We start from the raw sequence: 14,944 nt of genomic DNA, 5'->3' as shown, positions 1-14,944 counted from the left end.
GCCGGGTGGAGGTGAATTTCACCTCCACTGGGTGGAGGAGACAGCTTATGACCCAAGGCCAGGTCACCTTGGCCGTGTACTTGAGCGGTGCAGCACTGGCCAGTGGTCTGGCCACGTGTTTGAAGTCGTTCTCTAAATCAATTCCTTTGTGTCTCCACACAATAGGCCCAGAGACCTTTTGTTTGCAGGAAAACAGGGACATTCATGTCCAAAGGGCAGTGAAGCCAGTGAGGGGTTTAGGGAACAAGGCCTGTGAGGAGCGGCTGAGGGAGCTGGGGGGGTTTGGGCTGGGGAAGAGGAGGCTCAGGGGAGACCTCATTGCTCTCTGCAGCTACCTGAAAGGAAGGGGTGGGGAGCTGGGGGGGTCGGCCTCGTCTCACAGATAGCTCCTGATGCCGGTTGAAGTGTCCTTACGGTGTCTCTGTTGCCTGTCCTGATGCCAGCTGGCAGTGCCTCAGATGGCGGAGCCACAGCACGGCTCGTGTAGGCCCACACGGGGACGCTCCCCATGGGGCTGTGCCCACACACAGGAAAAGCCCACTGGTGCCACACTGGGCAGCGTCCTCCAGCTTCACAGGAGCTTGGAGAGATGGGTGAGGGATCATCTGCTTCAGAAAGGTCTGTGCTCCACACAGGCGTTGTGGCAGAGGTTAGAGAAAGAGGCTCCATGTCGCTGCGCCACCCCTAGGCCCCACAGCCTCGGAGCTGGCGTCCCATTAACAGCCCCCAAAGCCAGGGCTGGCCTTTTGCTTCCCCCTCCTGCTCCACAAAGGAGCCTGCCAAGAGCAGCAGGTGGGTCGGGAGGAAATTAAACGCCGCAATTAATTTACATGAGCTGCTGAAGCGCGAGCAACAGGAGCAGGGGGTGAGGAGATGGCGATCGGCGCTTGCCTGGCGGCTGCTCCGCGTCAGGCGGGCTCGCGTTGCAGAGATCCCCCCCCGATCGCAGCCCGGCGCTCGGTGACCTGATACTGAGGGCCTGGAGGAGCGATAATGGCACAGGGGGCTGGGGTGGGAGATGGGAACTGTCCTGCATGGAGACTGGGACAAGGTACAGGGATAGGGATGGATGCAGGCTGCTGCTGCTGCCCTGCCCAGGCTGAGCACGGAGGCAGCAGCTCTGAAACACGGGGACTGCAGATGGAGGGAGGGAGGACATGGCTTTAGGTGAGGCTGTGCTGGGCCGTGCAGAGCAGGCAGTGCTCGTGCACTGTGCTGTGTGTCCATGCAGGGCACCCCCTCACCACCACGCAGTGTTTTTCATCACACAGCTCCGCTGCAAAGGCTCTTTGGACAGACCCGCATCGAGGGCCAACCTCCCGCCTGCTAAATTCAATAGCAAAATCCTCACTGGGGCAAAATCCTCAGTCCACAGGGATGAGCAGGGAACATCCTGTGGCACCATTTTCACCTTGTAAATCTGTAGCCACCAGCCCTGCCGGCCCTTGGCAAACAGGCAGCCTCTAGGGCTGTGGCAGAGCTGCCACGTTTCAAACAAAGCCATCGGCAGCAGTAATAGCCCAAAGCTTTCATTATGTCAAAACCACTTTTGTTGTTGTTGCTTTTTTTTTTTTTTTTTTTAATTCAAGCTCTTACAAATATATTACACGTCATCTTGTACAACTCCCTGCCTGCAGAGCATCCACCAGGGAACCTGCACGCTGACAAGAGAAGCCAAGAAACGCTGTGGGCAGAGATCGGCAAAGGCAGCATAATGGTAAATAAAATCCTCGGGAACATTTTGCAGCTGTACCGAAATGCATTTGCATGAAAGCGCCTCGCTACCTTTCACCGTCAGGAACTTGAAGTAAACAACTTAGAGGAAGGAGGCTGCTCCCAGGTGCAGCTACGGCAGAAACACTTTAAATCTGGCTCACAGTGAAATTCAGAGCCAACAAAGCTGAGACGTGCACGAGTGTTCCCCGCAGCCCTCCAGGAGATGGCAACTGAGAAATAAAGCTGCTGCTACCTGAGGCTGCTGTGCCTTGATCCCCCTCAGCCCCAGAACATCCCTATCGCCAGCACGGGCCACGCAGGGAACGGGAGGCATCAGTGGTTTTAAAGGAACTGATGAATGCTAGGCAAGCATGTCCCAAGCCCCAGTGCTGGCCTTAATTTGCGAAGCAGAGGCTGAAATCCCACCGTGCAGGGTTTCAGGTCCCTCTTGGGATCCTGAACCTGAACCCCACGCACGTGGTGGTCCTGCTTGAGCTGGTGGTGAAGGTGCAGGTCGCACACTGTCCCCACGGGCTGCCTCCACGAGGCATGGTGTGAGTACCAAGACAGCGTCCAAGCTCAACAGGAGGCTCGTGGGCCCTGGGCAGCTCCCTCGCTTGGCAGTTTGGCCAATAACTTCAGACCCGTGCTTTACACTTTTTACAGGTTCAGGCAATTCCTCCAAGGGATCGACCCACACGGATCTCAGCCTGGGAAGCCATTGTGGCCATTTGCCATGATGGCAATGTGACCAACACAAATGCTTCCAAGGTTTGGTATATTCCCAATAATTCACTTATCCATCAGCTTAATTACCAAGTGCCTTATTTACCAGTCCCCATCTTCTCCTTCAGGAGTGATCCGTTCTTTGCAAATCCGCTCCCTCACAGCTTATCTGACCACAGCACAAAACACACAGGTGGAAACTCCAGTATGGACTCGTACCACAAACTGAAAGCTCCCAGTGAAACGAACAATGGCACAGTCTAACAATTAGCAAGACTGATCGTCAAAAGAATAGTGATTCTTCAGGTTAACATTAAAACCCATTTATTCAGGCTTTTTGTGCAGGGTGCACAACTCATTGCATTACGTATACACAGTATGCACGTTCTAATAGCGTACAAAAAGGCAGGTAGCAACAGGATCTTACACTGGAAATGTATGTACAGGCATACTAAATCGGTCGCTTGACATTAAAAAAGTCACCTGACATTGTTCATGTATCATCGAGGCTATTAGAAATTGTGTAGAAAACCAATAAAACTTGGAAAGTATCTACTCTCGTCTCGCTTTACCCAGGCTGGATAGAGGCAGGCTTCCCACACTGTGTCATCTGTGGTCCAAGCCTTCAAGATCCCTGAAGTGGCCGCACCACCGTTCGCTCTAACACGTCCCATCGCATGTTAAAGGCCGATAGCTTACTGCCAGGTCCTGCTTTACGGGGGAGAACAACAACTGAAGCACTTCTAAGAGAGGATTTTCTCCCAGGAAAAGACAACGAAGGAAAGATTTAGAGAGATCAGAGAGAACCGAGCGTTACTGTAATGTTTTAATAGCACTTCCTGGTCCTTGCAGAAAAGTCTTCGTGGACCAGGCAGCACCTAATTTAAAGTGCTGTGAACTGTCCAGATTTACAGAAGCGCAATGCAGGCCTTGGCAGACCCCAGGTCTTCTGCTGATCTTTACCTCGTTTCTATCCTAATGGCTGCAAGAGATCGTACTTTTGTAACCTGCACAGAAAGACACAGAGAAGTCAAGGAGATTTAGCACAGGCACTACACAAAAGCAATAAATAGAGTCATGCAGCAACATCGTAAGAGCCGTACTTCACTCGCTGTAACTGCTCTGAAGTACCAAATTCCTGAATGCAATGTCTGAATGAATTTTGTTTCAAAGATGCCAGCAGAATGAGGGAACACCAGAAAAGAATGATTTAAGAAAAATGTTTTTCCTGTAGCCAAGAACCCCCCTCCCCAAGAACATGGAGAACTTTCATTGAATTTCAGCTCACAAAAACCAGGGCCAACTTTGTTCAACAACTGTTGCATGCCCAAGTCAACTTCTTTATTTTTATTTTTTATTTTTTCCACATACCAGTAGAGTTTTGATGGCAAACTTTAGCCTTACAAAGCACCTACCCTAAAACCCACTCAGGGAATAGTTTTACAGGATTAATTTGCTAATGCAGACAACACAGGTGACGACTGAGCATGACGTGAGTAAGACTGTTAAAACTGCTTCCAAAGGTGGCTGAAATAAGCTGCATTGTGGATAAATACACAAGATATAGGACGTATTTGTAGAACATTCAATCACAGCCAATACTATTTCAGACATCTCTTCCTTTCAGCATCAAACACATGCTGTTCGCTGGGTTTCTGTGTGTGAAGATACTGAAAAAAATGCGTATTTTCCTTTTTTTTTTTGTGGAAATTCATCGTTGAAGTGGCTTGAAAAATGTTTTCCTTTTTGACAATGATCTTCCTTAAACACACCATATTCTGAATACACACAGAATAGGAACGCTGAATTTAAAATACTGATTATAGAGCCAACCTCTCATTGTGATCGTTTTAAAGAAACATTTCATCAGCAAGTATTAAAAAACCCCAATTTTATTCAGAGGGAATCAGGAAAAGACTTTTAATTACCAGACTCTCTTCATCGTTTAACAAGCATGGGGAATGAATTGCTCGTTAAAAGTAAGAAGCCCTCAAAGCTCTGTGTTCCTCTGTTTCATGTTTACCAGCACAACCGCAGCACGTAACATGCGGGAACACCACATCAAATTTTATGCTGCAGCCCCTGCTTCCCACACAAATCACTTGCTGGCACGGAAATTGGGAACTTCCAGGACCTGAGTACAAGCGAATAAGATGTGTGGTTACGATTTAGAAGTAGTAACACTGCTGGTGTTTGAGAAGTCTTGCAGCAATTCCTGAAGGGGTGTGGGAGGAGATTGGCAGTGAGAGAAACTGTAGATGGGGAAGGTACCACTGAAACCAGTGCTTCCTGGTGCTGGTAAATGCCCAGACACAACTGGCTTTTGCAGGATAAAAACAGATACACGGGTAAATAAATCTGATTTTGGTATCATGGGAAAATTGAAGCATACTCACTCTGCATGCTGTAGCATTTTAAGTCATTCTTTAAACACTGTTAGCTTTAAAAAGCTTTATTTTTAAACCTACTCAAGATCAAAATTCATATAAAAGAAGTTGCTACTTGTGTATTTCATTTTATTACTGCCATAGCAAGGCCTGATGCCACGTACCATGTTAGAAATCTGCACTGTGCGATATATATTTATTCACACATACATAACCGAGTTCAGCCAGATGCAGGTCAGAGCACCTTTTCTTCAGAAAACAGTTTCACCCATTAATTTACAGACCGCAAAGCTACTTCTAGTGACCTAGGCAAAGCACAACTTTACAGAATCACTGGGGGAAAAAAAAGGCATTTTTACTCTTAAATGGATACAATAATCCACCACTGAAATATGACTGTAGAAAGACATACACGGTATTATTTTCTGCAATGCTCTTTGAAGAATCCAGCAAATGCCAATAAATAAATAAATACTTTAAAAGCTCAGTGAATTTTACCAAAGTACTTTGCTACAATAAAGTGAGTTTGAGGAAAGGGTTACCTTGCCATTCGTAGCTGCCTGCCTCTCATTTTCACTTTGTGTTTGCTGTCTCTGTAGACTATGAAGTATTTCTTTTGGTAAGTCTTGGGGCTTCAACCTTTTTTACCCCACAGTATTTTAAAATGAGTAATTAGGTCAGGGAATGAAGATCTTGCATAATTTGCATCCACACCGAAACAAAAGTTAATTGCATTAAAGCAAGCAAGGATATAAATTGAAATCTATTATTCAGGTAAAATAAATGCCACGAAACACCAGCAAGTTAAGCAAAATAACAGCATTAAGACAAGGTGAGAAGTGGGAACCAGTTCAGAGACTGGGAGAAGTGCTTATAAGAAAGTCACACAGATTGTATCGAAGTCACTGCCAGAAAGAAGGTTCTCCAGAATTTATTTTCATGGTCCAGTATGGAAATGAACAGGCAGGTAAAGGATCTCTTACCCCAGCCACACCTGCCACTGCTCCTTTAAACACACGGGCTGAAGAACAGCTGGGTAACGCCTCAAATGCAGCAGTGCTTATGTTACTGAGAGCTTCAGTTTCTACCCGAGTGACCTATAGATGATGTTTGAAGGCAGGCAGAAACTTAGACATGACTCCTTTATGTAACAGTCTGCAGGGAAGAGTCAGCTAGTCCGTGTATTTTCTTTTTAGGATTTTCACATCCTTGACAACTGCTGTGTTGAAGAAACACAAAGCCAGGGCACCGTGCAATTGCCCCTGGCTGTTCTGCTGCTGCAGCAAGCACAACCATCCTGTTCCAGCCCCCTCTCGCTCGGTCCAGCCACACAGAGAAGCCACAGACCAGAATTAGACAAACAGAAACGTCTCTGCCACGTGCTCCCTTGTGTGCATGACTAGGGTTAGGCTCAAAGTTGAGCCTCATGGGTATAAACACCGATTCACATCTTCCCCAATTTTCTGTATGTATTAATATATCTATTTTCTGACATTTTCTGTTCCCCAGAATGCTCCTGGCAATTATTATATAGTCACTATAGGTATTACTTTTAAAAGGTGGCATAAAATAATTCGCCATGCATGCCTGATATTAAAACTTGTAGCCTAAATTAATCCAGAGATCGTTGCAAGAAGCAGCAGCAGTAGTTCTAATTTCAGTACGATGAGTTAGTGTGATTTATTGAAAACAACCATGCAGGATCCCAAATGCTAAAGAAGAGAAAGAGCAGGAGCTGTGTTTTCAAAGGGTACAAAGAAGTGTGACTGGTACTTGAGCAGCATGACGGTTCCCTGATACGCTGGTTGTAAGAGAAGAGATCAAAGAATTTAAAACGTGAATTAAAGCGAAGAAAAATTATCAAGAATAGGAAACAAAGTAGAAGCACAGATTAATGTTATAAAGATTTCTCAAGGCTTTTTTTTTTTCTGATGTGTGAACAATCTTGCTATCCTATCCCAAATCCCTAAAATACTGAATCCGCTCACTCAAAACATAAAATTTGTTCCCTGTCACAAAGAGGAGGGCTGGATTTACCAGCCTATGCACTCTGGATGTTACCCGCACATTGGAGACTTACTGCGTTGACGATCGAAGTGCACTTGGCAGAAAAGTTTTCAGCTTCAGCCCCAATGCAAATGAACCTCTGGCATTACAACTGCAATTACCATATTCATAGAGATTAATTAATTAGATGTGCTGTTTAAATGAAAGTAAAGCTGGACTATTTCAACTCATCATGATGATGTATTTTAAGAAAACATTTGACACGGAGTCAGCCTTTTACTAGAAGCTCGGCTTTGTAGAAAATCATTGGAATCACGGATTAAGGTTAAATCCTGTATAAAAAAGGAATTGATGTGAATAAGAAGTGTGAAAGCTGAGGCCACAGGGAGCTGTGAACTTGATATGAGAACCTGCAGAGTTCCGTGTGTGTGGTCACAGAGCCCGCCACGAGATCGCTGTCTCACATGGGTCCACGTGGGTTTCACATTGCTGGAACAAGCAACGGGGCAGCCAAAACTGTGGAGGTAGAAAGGCTCCAAGGCAAAACCATCAGACTGCAGAGGGTGCCTGCTGAAATGTAACGAGCTACACAGAGGGCAGGCTGGGTACGCCTGGTTTTAAAGAGTTCCGAGATCTTCCAGTGTTCAGCAAGAGGCCTCCTAAAGGCCTTCAGCTGAATGTTCAGGGAACAGCAAGCCCTTTGGTGTAAACAGGATGCTCTAAAATAAACAAGCAAAACAAAGCAATGCAAAACCAAAAACTGATGTCCTACCTCTGAGCTTGATGTCTTTTCACCTGATCCATTTATCCAGAGCACAAGGAACATTAACTCTGCACACAAGCATTAGGAAAATCTGCACCAAGCAGGGCACCTCCTTTCAAGTGTGTTTCCATCTCCCCTGGTTTCTTCTGCTGCCTACCGCCTACTGCTGTGAACAGAAACTCTGACAAGTTATTTACAAAGGCCAATACAAGCCCCTCACGGAATCCCAACAAGTCAAAATGTTTCATTTCCCTTTGCTAACTTTCTCTCACTATGAGTTATGTGGGCACAAGCTTCTTCTCCCTGCATACGTGGAATACCACAGGCACTGCTGCAAGTATTGTGGTCTCTTATTGTCCAGAAACAGGATTGTTTAGGTTTGGAGTTTTGAGGGGAAGTGTTTTTGTTTTTATTTTTCTATTTAATCCTCTTTATTCACATTACCTGAGACATCTATATTTGATAGTGTTGGCAATCTAAAGAACCAGCTGCTGAATTTGCTAAACAATGCTCAGAATCAATTTCTGGATGCTGTAAGAACAAACTGATGAGGCCTTGACAATAAATCTGCCAGTTAAGGACCCTACCTCACCATGTGGCATTTCTTTTCTAACAGCCCCCTACCACCCTGAACTTTCACTATCACACCGTCCCTCCCAGCCCTGAGATGCTGCTGGCAGGGTCCCCAAACTGTGAAACAACCCCGTCGTGTAAAACCCACCTGCTTGCAGACCAACAGGCTAGGCAGGAGGGGTGCTGCCTGGCCTGCCTGGAGGCAGAGCAGGCAGACACTAACCTGGGGGGCACCCACGGCAGCCAGAGCCATCCCCTTGCCCAGCTCCCAGGTGACAAACCAGCACAGCACCCCAGCTGGGAGGCAATTCCGCTCACCTCTAAGCACAGCTAGAAGAATTTGCTCAGACGTGTCAAAAAAGTATCAGTTTGTTTGTCGATCCATTGACATTTACTGTATTTTCCAAAAAATATCTTATTATCCAGATACATTATGTATGTTGTGCATATGGGATGGCTTCTAGTAAGAAGTGAGCACTGCATCAGGCTCTTTTGAAGGGAAGCTTTTCATTTTCTTGTGCTGACAACCCTACCCAGAAAACACCCTTATGAAGGTCAGTATCAGCCACCTCTTTCCATGGGAACACATCACCTTTGTTAAAAACCCCAGTTCTTGAAATTAATTTGAACAAGATATTTTGGATGATCCACACTTGAAGACATGGAAAATGCTTGGATAGAAGCTCCTTTTCAAAAGCAAAAGGTTTTTAACTGATCATTTTAATCTCTATGTTGTCACTGAGAGAGAGAGAGAGAAGTATCTTTGTAAGTTTAGTGTTCTGTTTAGAACAGCCCTCCTTTCTCCTCAGAGGTGGTAAAGCAAGTAACCTGAACAACCCTGGAGAACATGTTCCAAGAAAGAGGCAAAAGTGCAATACTGCTTCCAAACTGTACTTAAAAATGCAGGCACAAGTTCTGTTACATTTTGGGCAAAATAAGTGGATTAAGAAACACGTACTTGAAGATCCAACTAACAGAAAATCCAAGTTTCGGTGTGTACAGGGACCTACTTTAAAAAGACAGAATCTCTTCTTTTACACTGAAGCATTCGAAGTGATTGTGTTAGTCTGGCCTTTAAATAGCGACACTTTTTTCCTCCATCTCAAGAGCATGTTTAAAGAAACCACTTACAGCACACTTACCTCCCCTTTCAAGCACAATATTCTGAGTTACATACCTATGGCAGAAGCTAACAAATGAGAAACTTCAACTTAATCTCCAGCAGAAGGGGCTTAAAGAAGAAGAAAGTGTAAGCTAAAAACACAGAGTTAAAAGCATCAAGTACAAGTGTTTTAATTCATTATAATAATTCTACCATACAGAGTAACAAAACTGAACAGAACATCACCTGAGAGGAGGCCTCATTTATGTGAGAGCAGATTAATTTGTAGACTTATTTATGCAGGACTGCTCCTGCCCTTCTCCTAGTGCAGTAGAGGGGTGAGAAATTACAAACTTGCCATTACAGAAAACATGCAGCTATGCATGTGTTTGACAGCATTGTCTAAAATAATGTGTAATATCATAAAAAAGTTTGTTCTAATGTTTAAGACTTTGACTTAAAATTAAATTTCACTTATCCTGGGGCTAAGCAATATGTAGGCAGTGATTGAAAGTTCTTACATTATGTGGCCAAACCACCCTCAGCTCAGAAGGACCAATATGCTCTGACGTTTAAATCCCATTCTGAATCAACAATCACCACTGCTTTCTCCCAGCTGCCTGTGGCAATTTCATGAGTACCATTCTCTACGGACAATTTAATAATTTATTTTTAAATTTCGATTTGACCATCCTGTGAAACAAAAGACTGATTACCAACATTTGTACACTGCTCTGAAAAAAGCCTACTACAGTGCATTTAGTGACAGGAAAAAAATGTGCTTTAAATAACAACAATGGACCTCGGAGAAATTAACTGTATCTCTTTATTGTTAACCAATGAATGTTATCCAAAATAGTAGATGTAATTGTAGCTTAATTGTACAACACAAAACAGGATGCTAAAGGAAAAAGCATGTGGAAAATTACTTCACCAAGTAATCATTAAATGTATTCTTAGTACTTCTGCACCAGTAAGTGTTCCCAAATGCTGGTGACAGCAGCTATTACCACTTTGTTCATTGTGAAAATCCATAGTACAAATGGTTGTTCCTGGTTTTTAGAAAAAAAATCACACAGCTTTATAAATGGATCTAATCCATTTACCCCTATTCTATATACTGTAGATTTATGAACAGCAAACTTTACTGGTATTTTTCCCCAACACTGAACCTGATGTATCAACGGTAGTGCACACTTTCCAGGAAGAAAAAAGAACTCCTTGGAAGCACAGTGTTTCACCTGCTATGGCAAACTGTTCCAATACCTCGGAAATTTGCTCGTGCTTCAGAGTGTGAAGCCTGTGAAACATGAACTGTTCTTACAACGCACCGCAAGCAGAAACACCAGCTTCCACCAAGCAGCATCTTGAAGCACGTGTACACCACCTGCACATCAGTCCTCAAGGTTAATGAGATATGTTTAGCCCCACAAACCAAAAATATATTAATGTATCTTTATTTTATTTTCATGATGTCACCCCACATAGCCAACCTTTAACTGCAAAATAAAAAAAAGCCTTAGTCGGACTGTTCATAAGAAAAATTAAACCTATTGTGCATGAAAAAAATGTTTAATAAAATGGCAAATTTTAATAGATAAGTGTAAATTTATGAGTGCATAATATCAAACAGAAAAGAGCTGAACCATCCTCAGAGAAAGCAGGGTTCTTCCATTGTACATATTTACTAGGGTACTGCAACAGAAGGAACAACTGCAACTCACGTTAACTGTGGTATCTCTAATGTTCGTTTTCTAAGCAGGTTTCTCAAAGAAAAAACACATGAAAAAAGGAGCAAGTCTCCTTCTCAAGAGAGAAAGGACTTAATGATTGACATCAGATATGACAATTACAATAACAGCTTCAATGAAAACTGAAGCTACAAATACTTTTACTCCAACTCTGGGAACTTTCATCTTTATTTGGAAACCTAAAACCAAATTAACTCATCAGCACCTTCTACACCCCTCCCAGAAGATAGTATACCAGTGACAGGTTACAGCTTTAAAAAACACACTATGTTTTTACAACTTAATCTCAACAAAAGGCAGCTAAATAGCATTTAGCACTGTAAATCCATCTTGAATTCAAAGAAAATCCTAGGAGTGAGGGCTCCTAGCATTTGTGATATGACTGAGTAGTGACAGTCAGTTTAAAGAGAGCTTTTTCCCTGGTGTTTGAAGGACCAGTCATCATGTATGTAGTAGTGAGGTAGGATACTGTCCCCTCCCTGGGACTGATGTTTTCATATGCTCCCTTGCCAGAAAGGTCCAGGTCTCCCTACTGCAAATAAAATAATTACAAGCAAATAGCTTACAAAGCTTTTTTTTATGATTATTATTATTATTTTATTTTGCTGCGTTAGAACATTTTGCGCATCTAAAATAATCACCTAGGCAAAGCAATACTTATTCAAGCCTATCCGCAGCCATGTGCTGCCCACAGGTAGTGTTCCATTTAAAAAAACATCTCCTGGAACTACCACCTGCCATCCAGACCTTTGTGAACAGGTAGGCAAAGAAAACCATCAATGATGACAGGACATGAAACACCAAAGAATTTGACTTGGGAGGGGAAAAAAAAAGAAAAAAACGAAACTGAAAGTCAGTGATATCAAACTCTTAGTGGTGTAGCTACATTGGAAAATGTGTTTTCAAACTTCATCATACTGAAATAGTACCTATCCAGTTTAGGTTCAGCTCCATTATTCTTTCTATTTCTTAAGGTTCAAGCAGTATGTACACTTGTCAGTCAGTATATACTTCACATCAGTTTTGAAAGAAAAAAATATAAAACAATAAAACTGGAGACGTGATGGGGAGGAAAAAATTGCTATTATTCTCCACACCCTCCCCCCGCAGAAGTTAGGATGACAGACTGCCTTACTGTTGAATAGCTTCCCATAAATTTGTCTTCTGACCACTGTAGTCACACTGGTATTAAGTGCTTTGGCAAAGTGGGGTGCAATCCATCAAATCTGCAAAGCCCTGCTTTTATCTCTGTTGGTGGTTCAGCTTTACGAGGAACATATATGCAAAATAACAGCTCTCACATTGCTTCAAACTCATCGATACGCTGCTTTGTATTGCCTTGTCGGATTTGTCGAAGTGTCTTGTACTTATCACGGCCTGCTTTAACATTCTCAGCATGAAGGACATCATTTTGTGTTTTCTTGGTTTCGTCTCTGGCTTGAGCCAACTCAGAACTTAAAGCCTGTTGAATAAAATATTTGCATTTGAGTGCTTTCACTAATCTTTTTAATGACTCTGGAATTTCTGATAACATCTATTTCGCAGCTTGGAATTTCTTGAACACCAACTAATGAAATACTTTCTGTAATGTTCAGTAACTAAAGTTGGGAGGTCTATCAGAAAGACTGCAGAAGGAAGAGAAGAGCAGCAGCAGCACAGGATTCTTTCCTTACAGAAGGGTGAACATCAAACTAAAAAGGCCTCATACCCTAACATCTAAGAAAAGAGGGACCAGCAGGAAAAGGCAGCAGAATGATCTTATTTCTATTTCTGCTTGACTAAAGACAGCACAGTCATCTCCCTGATTCTGTCAGTGACTGTTCAAGCAGAAAAGATAAATTACCGAATCACACTACTAAGATACTGCTGCCAAAAAAAGAAGCAACTTCTCATTTATTTCCTTTGAAACAGACATTTCTTAACTCAGCAAACTGTTACCACTGATATTAGATTATTATACTTTGAGAGATGCTTTTAGAGATAAAATAGCCTACAAGTAAATGCTTTTTTTCAGTGAATTAAGATTCATCCTAAATGGGCATACTTCAGTTTTTGCATTTACAAAGTCTGAGCAACTGCAAATAAACCCAAACACCATTAAGCATCTGTTCACACTGCTTAATTTCAGTAATTTAAAAAGGAAAGCATCATGTCTTAGCATTTGGTGTCCTGGGCATTAGAATAATTACTAGAAATCTTTACTGTCCAGCATAGTAACACTTCTGACAACATAGTAATACTTTTAAGCTATGAAGTATAATCTTACATCCAGCCTTCCCCTTTCTTCTGCTGCTAGAGCACTATGAAGGATATTGGTTAAATAGTAATAAACCAAAAGAAGTAAGAGTGTTTTCATAACTTCAATGAGATTTTTGACAAATACAGAATGAAAACCCAAAGCCTGAAATATGTCGATGCAACTGTAAGTCTTCATTACCTGGAGTTGTTTCTTAACACGTTCGTTTTTCTGTGTTTCTGTTACCCGTTCTTCCTCACTCCTGTGATTCATGACACCATCAGAGGACAGTTCTGCACTGGCTTCAGCATTGTTCTCATCATGTTCATCGTGTTCGTTCTCTGTTGGAGGAATAACTGGTGGGGGAGGAGGTGGAGGAGGAGCAGACATCACAGATTTCAGTTCTTCTTTGGTCTTTTCCAAGTCCTCCTGGGCTGCAAAAGCCTAAATAAAGTAAACACTGCTTAGAATCTTTAAAAATGATTTACAAATAGTCAGAAAATTAGAAATAAATATTTGAGATGGTTTTAGATACATGGAAACCGCCTCTATAAATGACACAGGAAAAGCTTAGATGCTGAAAGCTCTCAGAGAAAAACAAAGTAAAAGAGGTACGACTACAACCAGCTTTACTATAGGTCCCTTCAGTCCACCCATTTCCAGCAGTAGCCACAGAAGAGGGAGAGAAGAGTCAAAGAGGGCAGGAATATATTGATTACAACTTTTCCAGCCTCCAGAAATTTGAGCCTCAGGGACTTCCTAAACAAAGGTGATGTCCTTGAATTTCATATTCAACCAGAACTTTTATAAGAAATTGTTCAATCACTTTCTGAACCTGTGTATACAGCTAGTATTCACAATCCACAGTCAATTACAAATTGTGACGAAATATTTTCACAGAATCACAGAGTGATAAGGATTGGCAAGGACCCCTGTAGGCCACCTGGTGCCAACCGTGCCCAAGCAGGGACACCCAGAGCAGGCTGCCCAGGCCCACGTCCAGGCGGCTTTTGGAGCTCCCCAAGGAGGAGACCCCGCAGCCTCTCTGGGCAGCCTGTGCCAGGGCTCTGTCACCCGCCCAGCACAGCAGTGCTGCCTGGTGCTCAGAGGGAGCCTCCTGGGTGCCCGGCTGTGCCCATGGCCTCCTGTCCTGGCACTGGGCACCACTGAGCACAGCCTGGCTCCGGCCTCTCTGCACCCTCCCGTCAGGGATTTAGGGACACGGACGAGATCCCCCTGAGCCTCCTCTTCTCCAGGCTGAGCAGCCCCAGCTCTCCCAGCCTCTCCTCACAGCTCCAGTGCCTTCATCGTCCTGGTGGCCCTGCCTTGGGCTCTCTCCAATGTGCCCAGGTCCCTCTGGTACTGCGGAGCCCAGAACGGGACCCAGCACTCCAGGTGTGACCTCACCAGTGCTGAAAATTTTATCTTAAACTGAATTTTTATTTAAACGATGGTCTCATTACATTTGATGGGCCTTTGTTCTAATTTTGGTTCCTCTTTTTCACCACCACTGATAGTGTTTTATACCTCTCTTGATGTGCTTCTTTTCCAGCACAAAGCTCCAATCTATTCCATTGCCACACATACAGAAGCCACTTCAAATCTTTGATCACACCTTTGTGGTGAGCATTCCCCCTCCCCCCTTTTATGTCTATCTACTACTAAGAGATGACATATAGAAGT

The 14,944-nt window shown here is 43.5% G+C and overlaps 1 protein-coding gene across 1 annotated transcript in view; it reads right to left on the bottom strand.

Annotated features, from left to right (window-relative positions):
- Positions 1–10,077: 10,077 nt before the first annotated feature.
- The window catches only part of RDX (radixin), a 39,734-nt gene continuing 34,867 nt past the window's right edge, over positions 10,078–14,944 (bottom strand). The window contains exons 13-14 of the mRNA XM_038175571.2: positions 13,463–13,705; positions 10,078–12,487 (exon numbers count right to left, since the gene is read on the bottom strand). Of these exons, the coding sequence (XP_038031499.1) occupies positions 12,323–12,487; positions 13,463–13,705 (408 nt within the window). The 3' untranslated portion in view covers positions 10,078–12,322. The remainder of the gene's footprint in view (positions 12,488–13,462; positions 13,706–14,944) is intronic.

This window comes from Anas platyrhynchos, chromosome 1, assembly GCF_047663525.1.
Source record: "Anas platyrhynchos isolate ZD024472 breed Pekin duck chromosome 1, IASCAAS_PekinDuck_T2T, whole genome shotgun sequence".
Lineage (NCBI taxonomy): Eukaryota > Metazoa > Chordata > Aves > Anseriformes > Anatidae > Anas > Anas platyrhynchos.
This window is presented reverse-complemented; position numbering and strand designations above follow the sequence as displayed.